The 14,780-nt window shown below is 34.4% G+C and overlaps 1 protein-coding gene across 4 annotated transcripts in view; it reads right to left on the reverse strand.

The window, feature by feature from the left end:
- Positions 1-14,780, reverse strand: part of ZZZ3 (zinc finger ZZ-type containing 3) — a 60,435-nt gene that overhangs the window by 21,428 nt on the left and 24,227 nt on the right. For all 4 annotated transcript variants that reach the window (XR_014618684.1, XM_084291499.1, XM_084291497.1 and 1 more), the window contains exons 2-3: positions 13,354-13,510; positions 7,924-9,482 (exon numbers count right to left, since the gene is read on the reverse strand). Coding sequence is in view for 3 of the 4 variants with exons in the window: in XM_084291499.1 (XP_084147625.1) it covers positions 7,924-9,431 (1,508 nt within the window). In the remaining variant the exon portion in view is untranslated. The remainder of the gene's footprint in view (positions 1-7,923; positions 9,483-13,353; positions 13,511-14,780) is intronic.

Raw genomic sequence — 14,780 nt, forward strand, 5'->3', positions numbered from 1 at the left:
ATTAGTGCACTGGGGATAGGTGCAGGGATTCACGCTAACGCGAGACTTGTAGAACATACAACAGCAACATGGAAGCAGAAGAGACTGATGAAGAGAGGTCATTTTTTGATATTCCTTCAGAAACAGAAGAGACTTTGAGGGTATAATAAATACAGGCATATATCAAGTCCCATCAGGACAAAAGCACCTTTCCCTGACGAAAGCAGCACACAGTAGGTTTTTACTTACCTAATGCTTAGGTACTGTGACTAAGGTAATCCACTTAGGGCCCATTTTGCAACTCATTATGTAACTGCTTTCCACTATAACTTAAACTCTTTATATGTACTGTAATTTATCGTGCTTTATCCATACATACTATTTATACTTTAGAACACGTAAAAGACTTCTGAGGTAATTAAATACTTAAAATGTATCTTTGCTTTATACATGTAACAACAACAAAGTACGCACTAATTGACTTCTGGTAACAATAAAAATGGCAATTTCTAAATGCTTGGATGAGGCTGTAATAAACACCTATGTAAAACAAAACATAACTAAAGCTGACAATACTGGTTACTGAACTCATTCAATTCATTCTGTGTTAATCAGCAGGTTTTCACTAAAATACATGGAAAAAACTTGCTTGTGTACGTTCATGCTGTAGGAACAAAAATAATTTTTACAGTAAAGAATTACTCAATCTTCTTTTTTGTGTGTGTACAAAATGAAAGAGAGGGAAGAGATAAGGAAGTAAAGGAGTAAAACATCTTTTTATTAACACCCACTATAATAATAAACCATGAAACAAACACATTTGGGCCTTTGTTTAGGAAACAGAACTTTTAAAGTTTCTTACATGAATCAACAGCGTATCTTCTTTAACTATGCAGAGCAAAACAAAGATGGACAAAGATTCGCAACGAGAAGTTAAAAATCACGTACCCGTCCCTATCAAAGCCTGAATATACAGGAAACAAAACCCTAGGATCTTTCCTCCTTTTAAAATAGCGTCTAGAGTAGTTTCTAGTACCAAAGGAACTCCTATATTGATTAGAACTTAACAACATTAAACCAAACTTGAGTACATGCTGCTCACACAATTCCTCTCTAAAAGACTGACTCTAAAATCAGGTTGCGGTTCATGATCCTGCCAAAAATTCATATAAGATCAGAACAAATATACAAGACTGGTAATGAAGTTATCATTTCAAGCTAGGTTAGTTAAAACTGAAAAGACTCCAGCATTCTCATAGCACGTATCAGTCATTAGGGTCTGCTTATTGTCTTGGTGGCACCATTATGCTTATTAACATTTTAGTGAAATATCTGAACATCCTTATCAGGTAGACAATTACATTACCATTTATTCCTTGCCCCACCAGATATACTTTTATGCTGGTATAGCAGCATTGAGATATCACCACTTCTGCTTTTGTTTAAAGTGTGACTTGTGTAAAGCCAAAACCACACCTTTACATAGCTGTGCTGTGTGCATGCTTTTTTTTTTTTTATAAAATCAGAACCATGATTTTCCTACAGCATCTGCTCTTGCAACTCTGGTATTTCCTACACCTCAAAAACATTTGATTTACTATGAGGATCCTCCAAAAATGGCAAGCATTTCTAAATTTCCCAGATAGGAAAATAAATTTCTACCATTGTTCTGCATTAAAATAGTAAATTGGTGGGTTACTCTCTTTTTTTTTTTTTTTTTTTTTTTTTTTTTTCATTTGTGCATTTCTTCTCTGTGATTTCTGAGCCATATTGAACGACAAAGTTTGAAAGATAAATGAGTTCCTGCATGGTCTCTCTACAATCTGTCAGTATGGGAAGCAGGAGAGATGGTAAGTGCTGGCTCCACTAAGAGCAAGGCAAGCAGAATTCCGCTGTTACTTTTTGCATCCTGGTCAGTCCATCAGCAGGCACAGAGGCGCACGCACTACCACCATGTCAGTCAGCAGGTAAGCAGTCTCTCCCAGGACAGGAAGCTACAACAGAGGACTCTTGGATGTGAGAGTAGTAAGAAGAAAGAAAAGCAGGTATCAGGCAAACGAGAAGAGAATTCAAGGAGCAAAGGACACTAATCCAAGAGAAATCAAGCTTTGATTTCCACAGGATGCATTATTTAAATGAGGATCGCTCTGGGGTTGATAGTGCTGTTCACCAGGATTGAACTGTGGCTGACAGCAAGACAAATATATTCAGAGAAAGAAAAATGAATTCGACATATGTACTTGACATTTAATAGCTGCTGGGATAAGCCTATTACTGGTGAGAAAAAAGCAGATGTTGCACACGCCCAAGACATTACCTCTTACAAACTTCATTATTTAGAGTTTATTGGGCAGTTTATGTAATTATAAATCATGATTCTATGATTAATACTCTTACTAAACATTTCTTTGATCTCGTAATAATTTTGTATCATTTACAACTTTTTCCATTGATAAGTATATAGGAAGGATGTCATAAAACATAATAATGCAGGCAAAAAAAATAAACCTGAATATTTTAAGCTGATGTAAAATATAACCACAATTTGATTAATAAATCTGGTTGGATGCCCATTACAGTAGCATGATATGATTTAGTAACACAATTATCTGCACTACCACTCTGCAGTTGATCAGAAACTCATACTAGGAGTATTTAATTGATTTCTTATTTTTCTACTTTGCAGATGAACTAGTTGCAGCATTCAAATTCTACATGAAATGAGATTTTTAACTTAAAGCCGATTTAATGTTTTGTTACTTACTGAGAATATAGATCCATCTACCAGAGAACAGAACCTACTCCTTTGGGGGTGGTGGTTATCATGTATGCTTAAATTTTACATTAAGATATAATTTAAAAAAAAAAAAAGTAATGCTATGTGCCATACCACTTTATGATGGAGCAGACTAAGCACGAATTAAAACACATTCTGATCTAATACATATGGCATATATGCTTTTTTAAAATTAGCAATTAATTTCTACTGCTCTTCAACACTAAAATTTATACTTCATCAATGCTGCTGAATATTCTCCTATAGAGAAATCAGAGGTAACGTATTTACAAAACAATTGCCTTCTCCTAGCGCTCTCCACCTCAGTATGGAATAAAAACTGCTACTGAAAAGTAACTTGATATGCACCAATTCCCTGTGCTCCTGAAGATGATGAAACAATCTAAAACCCAGTCTCCTCAGAATAAAACTGTATGCTGCACAGGAAGACAAGACAAAGATGTTCTGAAAAGTAACAGAGAAGGATAATTTATTCTGTAGTACTAGCTACTCATAGCTACATACCCTCACTACAAAGGAATGTTAGACTATCTTATCTGTACATTAAAATAAATTCATACTGTATGATACATTTGTCCTTAACTCTGACATATATATCTCAATATATCTGAAAGCATGAGGATAAAATACAGTAGTTAGAGTATTTTTATTCTTAACCAATATACATTGGAAGATAGACATTGAGATTTTATCATAAAATATATTCACCGAGAAGTAACTTGATTTTTAATATTTGTTACAAGCTGGTTAAAGAAAAAAGATGGTGTAGGGAATAACAGAAATTCAGCTTAATGAAAGAGACTGCTACAAAATTATGTTAGAGTTACACTTCAAGAAGACCTAGGCATAACAAATAAATAACTGGTATAACAAGATGCACCAGACTGTATTCTAGCAAGTCAAGTGCAATAAGACAAACTTCTAAAATCTGATTTATTAGGCAGAAACATTCCTGACTCACTGAATAAAATACAAATCTAGTACTGCAGAAAATGCCACAGATGTTTCTTTGGTTTCTCACATTCATGTAATATTGAAAGTTAAACACATCCAAATAAATTTACAGTATTTCTATAAATAGTCAATTACATCTTATTGGACTATCCAATGTAGTCCAAGTTTCCAAGGCCTCTGCAACAATAAAACCCGCAGTAAGAATTCACAAGACTGGGTTTTAAGAGATGTATTAAAATAATTCATTTTAATCTGTCTTCAGATTAAATGTCAGTACAACTAATATAATGTTAAATATTACAAAGTAATAAATGAAAACAAAGATATATGAGAATATTTATTTACTGAATAAACACAGGGTACTATTTCTTGCAACGTAATGCTTGTAGGCATCTTCATGCACAATTCTTGTACTTCAATGGGCTTACCTACAGGCCTAAGTGCTTCCTACAAAGCAAACCACAATTTACATTATCTTGGAAATACACATGAATCTTATACACATGGAAACTCGATCACATTTTCACCTAAAGCCCTCAGTAACTCCAGAAGAGCGCTAAGCAAAATTTGTCCCTTATAACCTGGTACCTGCCAAACAGTGCAAACTTGCAAAGAGATTAAGAGAAGAAAACAAACAAACAAACAAACAAAAGAACACTAAATGAAACACAGGACAAAGGGTAAAATACACTGAAAAGAAAATAATGCGAAGACAGAAAATTAAAATAAGCTAATGCACTGTAAGAAACAATTAGGCTATAAAAAGATACAGCAAAGAGATATTCAACACTACTGATAAAGGACACATGCAAAACACTAAACGCAGAGTATAAAGTTTAGCAATGTAAAAATTAAAACAACAAGTTGTTTTAATGGAAGTATCTCAAAAGATGATGTAAAGGTTTCTGAGCTACAAAATAAAAGCCGAGTTCTCAAACATTCACCAAACCGTATCTTTTTCTGAGGCATTACAATACACAAGAAATCAAATTGTGTTCAATCACAGGAAAATTAACAATACTTCACAATTATACAACCCCCAGATCAGCCTGTTACCGTCTACATGAATGTCTAACACTGCAGTAAGATTTCTTTTTAGAGATCTTGGATCCTTCTTTGTAGGATGGAAAAATCCTATTAAAGAGCTTGTGGAGCATCCAATATTGTTCTGAGAGAAGGTCAAAATAATATTCCATAATTTGCTTTCTGTGATAATTATTTTTCCTATCATATCATCCAGTTTTCCCAGAAATATTAACATATGAATGTTGCTTAAAGATGTTAACATTCAAAATACAACAGATACTCATACAAAATACCACAATATACATTCACTTGTTTTTCTTATAGCAAGTCGCATCACCAGCTGTTGAAGGTTATGGTATATTCATATTTTATCAATGTTGCAATAATTTCTTGGAGAGTGAAAATCAGCTGTATGAATGTGTGTTAATCAAACTATGTAATGAAACAAGAAATAATTTAAGTCTATAGACATAAATTGATTCTACATCTCAGAGGAATATAGATTTTTTCCCCTCTGTGGCGGATCCAAAGAACAGTATTAATGGCTTACTGGAGAAATCTGTCTCCTGAACCCAGCCAAGATGCTAATGCCTTTCTGAGTTTGCTTTTAAAAGTGAACAGAAACATAAACCAAAGGAAAATATCATCCATAAAGACAAGTTTAATCACAAACTAATGGAGGACAGAAAAACAAAACTGTATACCGTGTGCAGATCTAAGAAGCCTAAGACTAGCATACTTTGTTTAACCAAAACTATCCAAGGCAAAATGAATAGCCTGTACCTGATGGCAAGGGAACCCTGGAATTCTTGGTCTCCCAAAAAGGGGACATCAAGGAAAACATTTCTGCTAACACCTCTTTTTTTCAATCTACCATTTTTGAAAATAATCACCATATGAGATTAAACAGGGGTAAAATCAATACACAATTCAAAACCTAACACATGAATTAAGAGTACCCTGTAATGAATGTTGATGTATTTTTAATCTTTAAAAGAATGTATTGCACTGTATTTGATTAACTTTTGAACTATGAAGTTCCAGATAAAGGATTACCAAATATAGATTTAAGTTCTTTAGAAGGATCACATTATCATGAGGAACCATCAGAATACTAGATTTATTTTCTTTCAAATATAAGCCCTACAGTCCCCCCAAAGCTGCTTGTAATTTTCCAATAATAACAACATGCTTTTAAAGGGAAAAGAACATCCAGTTAAGTAATACTACCTTCAGAAGCATGCTTCCCTTCTGAATAGTAGGGATGACTTTCTTGATCTAGGAGAGAATTCTACTTTTGACTTGGTTTTACCACCAAATATCAGTAAAATATAAAATAGGATAAAAACCAGCACTTTTTTCGGAGTTCTGCATTCAGACAGCAAGTTAATAGCAAGCTACCAAGTCCTGATTGCAGGTGACCTGTACAAACATCCAATTTCAAAAGCTCTAACAAACAGTCTGCCAGTGTGAACAATTCGTCACATTTTCAGAGTATATAACAGTATATACTATATATATTATATAGTATATGATATATATACTACGTATATAGTATATGATATATATAGTATATATATATATATACGGTATGTAGTATATGATATATACTGTAACAGTCTATATTCAAAAGCTAACACTAGGGCATATTCCTGATTTTTTTCAAGAACACTTTAGATCTGTGTTTAATTGTTAGGGGAAAAACAAAACTTTTTTCCCCCCCCCATATTTACCTTCAAGTTCGGATTTTGATTTAAAGAACTGTGCATTTTGGACATGTTTAATTTGGAAGATGTTAAAATGGAAACTACATCTAAAAATCTGATCTAATCTTCATCACTCTTCCTAATAAATACCAAATAAGTGGATACAATACTATTATATTTTTGTACTAACAGAACTAGTAAAGTCATCCAATATACAGATTAAAAAATTTCAAAGGACAACAGTCCATTTTTCCCATTTACAATTTTTCCATTTACAATTCTATCTAGCAGAACAAGTGTCCATGTACTTTGGACTGATGGCTGAAGCTACAGATAGTTCATCATTATTTTAAAATGATAGTTTGTGTCAACCATGCTCTAATCCATAATTTTCTCTGATTAAAATAATGCATTCATATCCAATATTGAGCAAAATTTCATCATAAAAATAATACAACTCTAGCATCCCCCCCCAAAACAGGCAAACTTCTGCTGGATTAAACAATCATCTCCGCTTTATGCCCCCTATTCATAATGATTGTGCTGTGATTATTACAAAAACTACTAGTGATATCTTTAGCTCTCTACATAAAGCAAACTGAAGATTATCTGAATTTGGCCCCTCAGTACTCACAACAAAATGCAGAGCATCTACTAAACAGCAAAACACACAGAAGTCAAATTTGTAACAAAGACTGTGAAATAAAAACTGCCACGATCTATTATTTGAAGACAAATTTTCTCCACATAAAGTTTCTTCACTGAGAAAAGCACCCTTTTGTTTTAAAGATCACTGTCACAGTTACCATGTATTTACAATTACCGCAGTTCTCTACTTACAGACATTTAGATGATAAATATAAAAACATATCAGTACTCTTTTCTAATAATAATCAGAACGTGTTTATATTTACATTTAAATGAATATAAACAACAGTGTAACACAACTTATTCTGCAGAAATTTCTCAAATTGCTGTGTTTAAAAAATTGACCTTCCTTAATATGGTAACAAAGTTTTTTTCCCATGAGCATGAAAACAAGGTATCTAACCTTAAATTCTATATACAACAGAATGTCAGCTTCATAAGCTGTCTGTGCTGTGTCTATTAGATACGCTGATAGGTAACTGAACTGTTTCTAATTAGGGGGTCATAGATTCTTTGTTTTGCTTCCAGCTAGCTTTCTAGAGAAAAGAGATAACAGATGTGCTTCCAAAAACAATTTCTAGCCAAAGAACCCATATCACTAGAAATGTATAAACCACATTGCTGTACCATACTGCATATTGAATAGGGAGTTTAATTTCGTTTGGGGTAGAAACAAGGAAGAAAAATTAAGATTGAAGACTATGAAAATTATAAAGCATTTAAGTTTTTGTGACAGTACTTCAAATACTTATTAATTTACGTATTTTTGTAAGAAACAAAAGCAGAATTCATGGTTACCATAGTTACACATACTCTTTGTTGTGTTTCAATGCCACATGATCTGATTCAAAGTAATACACATCAGGCTCTTCCTCATCATCCTCTGCAGTGTGATTGTTGGCACTCTCTTTGGCAGATGGTATATATCCAGCAACAAGCCTAGCCTCAGAAAGTGGCTTTCGTAGTCCATCACTCCCATGGTCTGTATTACAATTCCTCTCTTTTTCATTCTGTTTAATTTCTTCAGAGTTTTTGGGAGATCCATTGATATTATTAATACCTACAGGTACATTCTTTTCAGTGGGACTAAGATTATTTTCCTCAACCTGTCCGTTTTCTCTACAAGGAGAGTTATTTTTAGTAGGGCTACTTCTGGCAGGGGCAGCCCTTCGTGGTGAAGTTCTCAATGTATATCTGTGTTCTTGAAGTTCTGAAATAGATGTCATTTGAGCTGAAACACAGTCCAGCACTGAAGAATGTGGTTCAGGTTCGCCTGAGATTGATGCACTGTCATGATGAGTATTCGGGTTGCTATTGGTGTTTTCAGCACACTGTTCCTTAGAGGCACTGCTATCTCCTACTACATCTACTTCCTCCTCAGAATCCCTCAACAAAGATGACTGGATTTCAGAAAAGGACCCCGTAGCTGGCTCATCTGCCTGATTAGCATGCTCTTCAGGCAAGCAGTCATTTATTATTTTGTGGTCCTCTAACTTTACCTGTTCTTGAGAGTTTGTGCAAGGCACATAATGGTCTACAACACTGTCCTCCTTGCTGCTATTAAGCAACAATGAAGAATGGGCAAATGAGTTTCCATTTTCTGCTACTGTTTTATCCTTGGGCATACAGGAGCCAGCATTGTTTTGCTTAGCGTTCCCATCAAACTGACAGTCATCACAGTTTAGAGAATTTGAGTCTCTCTCACCAACTCCATTGACAGTCTGGTAGCCTGCGATTTCTTCAACTACTGCAGAATTATTAAATCCTTCTGCACACACATTCACCTTTTTAACTTCCCTTTTGTCACAATCATCCAATATAAGACATCGACAAGCTCGCTTAGTCCCAGGAGAGAGTGCATCATTGTCCGACACTAAACTTTTACGCTCCAATGATTCCTTCTCTGTTTTAGTAGGCAAGTCTTCTTCTGAACTGTTAGGTGCCTCCGAACGTAGACAGCGCTTAATTCTTTTCAATACTGGTGATACAGGTTCTCCTTGTCTTTTCTCACAATTTTCCACAGTTTGTTTATCAACATTATCTTTTTCTGAAGTAGAAAGCCCTCTCTTTCTAGGGCTCACCCATGATTCCCGAGCACTCTGTTGTTTCAAATCAGTAGTTCTTCCACCGTTACTTCCCTTCTGAGTTTGCACAGACTCTGGCCTCTTCTTTGGTGACCTCGATCGTACTTGAGGATGGGGTGAAACTTCCTCTGGATGAGCAATACTACGGTTTCTTAACGTTCGACCACAAAAGTTTTCATCCAAACCATTTAAACCCACTGTTGATCTTGTAACACGAGTAGATCGAGAAGCAGCCATACTATGGCAAGTCCCTAAAGTATGTTCATCATGATCCACTCATTGGGAAACCTTAAAAAAAAAAATAAACAAAAATTAAAAAAATACAAAACCACCTACAGATATAGCAATTCTGAAGAACATATTACCACATTATCTAATGTAAAACCGAACATGTCTATTCATTGTAATAATATGATTCCTTTATGTGCCAATGAATTAGGACATTAAGAAGTTTAGGTTGGAAAAGACCTCTAAGGTCACCTAGTTCAACTTGTTGCTTAAAACAAAAAAAAAATTACTCAGGTCTAATCTCCTGCTCAAAAAATTCAGACGAGGTTACATAGGACTACATCTAGTTGGATCTTGAAAACCTCTGAGTACAGCCTCAGGGCAACCTGTTCCAGTGTTTAATTGTCTTCATAGGGAAAATACTTTTGTTATATCCAGGTGGGACCTCTCCTAATTCAATTTTTGATCACCATCTCTCATTTTTGCACTATTGACGTGAACTAAAAGCCTGGCTCTACTGTCTCAATCTCCTCTGAAGTACTAGAATGCTGTCCTTCCAAGCCTTCTCCATTTTCCAAATTTTCACGGAGTTGATGAATCATCACCTACATGGGATTTAAGTAAATTCAGACTCAATGGTAAGTTTAAAACATCTAGTTTGAGAGTATATTTGAGATTTCTGGCTAAAATGTAGGAGCATAATCTGAAAATAACGTTTTTTCATAAAAGTCACTTCACTCTTATACCTTTTTTATTCATCTCTAAAAATTCAACATGTCAAACTCCACATCACCACGGATCTGTCATAATATCCATGATAATGAATAGATTCACGTTTGTACATAATAGCATACCATCCCCTTTTCCATCTATCTGAATTCCAGATTTTAGGAACCTGTTTCACTAACATATGATGTGAAAGCTTAACATTTTAAATATGGAATCAAACCTTTTACATGCTTCTTCAAAGGCAGAAAATGACAAATGGAAGAAAATTGTTTCATGAGGTGTTTTTTTTTTTTTTTTTTAAATCTTCAACAAGAGAACAAAAATAAGAGCACAAATTCTCAGAATTCTACTATTTAGTGTCAGTTGGTCATAGAGTAGACAAGAGAGAATGGGACAAGTCCAGTACACCTCTCTTAAGCAATTGAAGTTTGACAATTAATAGTAATTGTAATAGTAATTATAAATAACGTTGTCTGCTTAGGTGTTCTTAGTACAAGAAGTTTTTCATAGTAAAAGAAACATGCTAAAATATTGTTTGATATAGCTATACATACAAGCAATGCTCATGAATAAAATGTTTCTCTTTAACTATAGTAATATGAAAAAACCCCTAACATTTAGCTTTGTTAATATAAAGCTTGTAAACTCTGAAAATCACTGAATACAAAATTAGACTAATCCTAATGTATTACTGGTAGCAATCCACAAACAGCCACCAAAAAAAACAAGCAAACTGTTTTTATACTTAAAGCCATAAATTGACATAAGTAATTACGGAATATGGAAATGCTACTCTCAAGCTTCTGGCTTTAGCAGCATTTGACTGAGCAATAGCCATACAATTCTTCTCTCTAGCTTTTCAACTAGCAAGACAAGTTGAAGGCTGGTGGGAAGGATAAATTTTGCTAATCTGAAGAGAACAGACAGATTATCATTATTAGTTAATTCTAATTATGACAGCATAAACAATACCTTATACAGTACCTCGGCTATAGTTGGAGCTATATACTGTCAGTGCTCAGTAGTTTAGCTCCAGATCAACAATCAATTAGGTACTATGGACAGTAGTTTCTTTGGTCCCAGTTAAAACAGAAAAAAAAGTTCTGTTTTAAAATCTCAAGCGTAAAGCTGGAAACACAGACTTCCAAAGTACTGAACAGAAAACTCTAACCCAAAATAATAAATGTGAATAAGATAGAAGACTTCCAAATTTCTAATATTTACTTAAAAACATGATTGCAGTGGATTAACTGAAAATACGTATTTTTTCTAATTCACAAGGATCTTCATTTTTCTAAATACATTCCAAAGCAAAACCCCAAATACAATTTTTATTAGTACCAGTTACGAACAGTTCTAATTTGGCTAGGACTGAACAGAACTTGCTAAATCTGAATCAATCACACACAGCAACGATATAAATTTAAATTCAGCAACACATCTCTCTGTAGAGTCATTGCTGCAATTCCTTTTTCAGGTAAAAATATTTGAGCATAGCATTGTTTAAGGTCACTTTTCAACTATAGGGCAGGTTCTTTGTACCTTGTATAAAACATGGCAACTCTAAGCTTCATAAAGCAGGCCAATCAAAAAGGAAAGCGAAGACAGAAAAAAAAAAAAGCTCTTAGGATACCAAACAAAGACAGGAAGACAGAATTGTTTGAGAGTTGTGTTTTTTTAACCTGTTTTACCTGTTCAAGTAAATAATGCATACTATGGAAATTCAACACAACATAGCATATTTTTGTTAAGATGGTACTGTGTAATATGGGGAACTGTTGCTATGAATCTTTAGACAAAACAGTATTCTGCTTCGTACAGCAACATTAATCAATTCCCCAAAGGTATCTAACAAGTCACCAAAAAGCAATACTGTCAAAATCACCACTGTCAAGTCCAGTGCAGCCCTCAGAGCTTACAGTCTAAATTATTTGGTAACTTAGAACCAGGAACTTCAGAACAGACCCCTAGCACACTGTATGTTACACTATGCTAGAAAGAGCTCTTTCTCCTGTCTGTTCCCCTCAGTAGGGGCAGAGCCAGGTTTTGGAAGGCCTTCATCCAAGACATGCCGTAGTAGTTGGAGTGGAAGGCCTGTAGAAAAGTGTGATGTTTATACCATAGAATTCTTGCACTGCTCCTCCCAGATGTTCTGGAATCTTCCCTACATTCCAAAACTCAGGACAAAGCAAGGAAAAACACTCCTACTTTCCTGCCGTAGAATAATGGCTAGCCCTAGCCACTCTCGCTGTTGAACTGCTAGGATAATACTAAAGGACAGGCACTTGAACAGCAGCATTTTTCTCAGCCACACACTTCCTGAAAAGCAACGCGCCAGCAGTGCTGCTGGAAAAGAAGAGTGGACTGGCTGAACCACACTGCACGTGACTTTCCCTTTTTTTTTTCCCCCTTTTTAAGTACTTCTCCTTTACAGAACACTGACAAGGATGTGCTGCATAACCAACCATGCAACAACGAAAAAAAAACAATTATGAAATGGAAATTTCAAATGATCCCCAAACTGAGTTTTATTTGTACTGCTAAAACCCTCCTGCTTACTCCTGCTGTCCTACATGAGTATCTATGTCTGTAAAGGAGTGCTGTTTGTATTCCGGGACATACAGGTGTGAACAACTGCTATCCTATTAACTTCCATTTTGTTCAATTCAGGACAAAGTGCAGGTTGTCCAATGAACTCTGTCTTAGAAGCAAATATAAATAGCAAGACAGCAAATGGGGAAAACATCAGTAGTTGGGCTGAAGAGGTAAAAAAAAAAAAAAAAAAAAAAAACTAATGATATGTTGTCTACAATAGTTATTCGTAACTATTTTCTGCATGCATCAACTTGCCCATATTTTCTCCCCTTTAATGTACAAGCTCAGTGCTTTCTAGAGAGTATTTTCATTTGAGGAAGAACCCAAACACGAAAAACAAGGTCATTTAGATACTCCATTTCACTTAGGTTTTGTAATTAAGCCTAGCATACATAAGGATCAGTAACTGACATTTGAAACGGATATTGAAAAAATAAAATAAAACAAGTTCTAACGTACACTTTGGCAAGAAACTACTGTTAAACTCAACAAATTAGAAATAATATACAAGACAAAAATCTTAACTAATTTGCTGCTGTTATTTGCTAAAGAAAGAAATCTTACAGAACAAACTGTTATTTACTTATAACAAAACATAAAATCTTACCATTGCAAAACTAGAAGAAATATAAACTTCTGATGTTTCATACAGCAGACTCCCACTGCACCACTCTAACAATATCAAACACCATTGCTGACATCCATGAGGTAATCCAAATGCCTTTTTACTAGTTTATGCCATCACATTAGCAAGATTTTGAAAACTGTTGAGAAAAGGACAAAGGACATCAATAAAACATGTAAGTTATTTCATTAAAAAATAAGAAGAATGCAGCAGTATATAGTAAAGAGGCTTTCCTGAAGCAATTACCAGTTTTACAAGTGTCCTACATAAAGAACAGTATGTTATAAAGTAATTAAGAATGTGAAATGCTAATTCAGGTTTCAAATGTAAAATACCTTGGATTAAGTGACTTGGTATAGTACACTCACGATACGCGAGAAAATCTATTCACAAAGGAGTCATGGTATTCAAACCTCAGAAGATACTTCAAGAGACACAAGAAAGTAAGTAGTGAAAAACATAGATTACAATGAATTATGAAATACTTTATTAAATATATTTTATAATTAGATACATAGTGAAAAATAATTATTCTGCTATTCAACTTTCACCAACTTAAAATCTACATTAGCTCTAAATCCCTGATCTACCGTTAATTAAGTGACATGCTTTCCAGAGTTCACATCCAACCTATTCTTCTCACAAGGAAAACAAGCAAAAATACTTTGTTTACAGTGGAAGTGAACCAATTTTGACATGGAAAGGCATAAGTAAATGTACAGAATAAAAAGCACCCTGCTTCCAGCTGTCGCTGGAGTACAGGCACCAGTGCCAATACCTAACAGCCATTAATGAAGAATCACACCAGGAATCACATATAACCTAAGAACAGCTGGTATTACGGAGGCACCACAGATCCCTATGGAATAGAGATTACCGAATCTTTCTTCATCTTCTATTAAATTAATTAGAGTGATCTTATTTTCATACTGAAAATTCAGTAATGTCACGGTGCAAACCACAAGCTGACATGTTTCTCCACATTTGTCTTTCTACACCATTATTATATTTGGATTATAAATGTAAAAAGCCTTGGGAAATTGTCTTGTTTACTTTGAACCTACTAATAGTATCATACTGGTAAGAGTTGAAAATGAATTCCCTATCATGTTAGCAATTCAAAATACAAATTCATCTAGGTAAGAACAGAACAGATTAATTATATCTGGTTATAGTGAAATTCAATAATAAAAGATATTTCTACAATGATGTTAAATGAAGTATCACAAATTCTATTACATGGCTAACTAAATCAAATGAGATTTCAATTATTCAGTGGAATTTCTGAACTTAACAAAAAGCAGGAAACTGTCAAAATAAAAGACAAATAAAGAATGGAAAAACATGAAGGCAAGGAAAAATATTTGAAAACCCTAGAGGTATATGACTGGAAAGAATAAGCAAAAAGG

Source organism: Netta rufina (assembly GCF_964035555.1).
Source record: "Netta rufina genome assembly, chromosome: 8".
Classification (NCBI taxonomy): domain Eukaryota; kingdom Metazoa; phylum Chordata; class Aves; order Anseriformes; family Anatidae; genus Netta; species Netta rufina.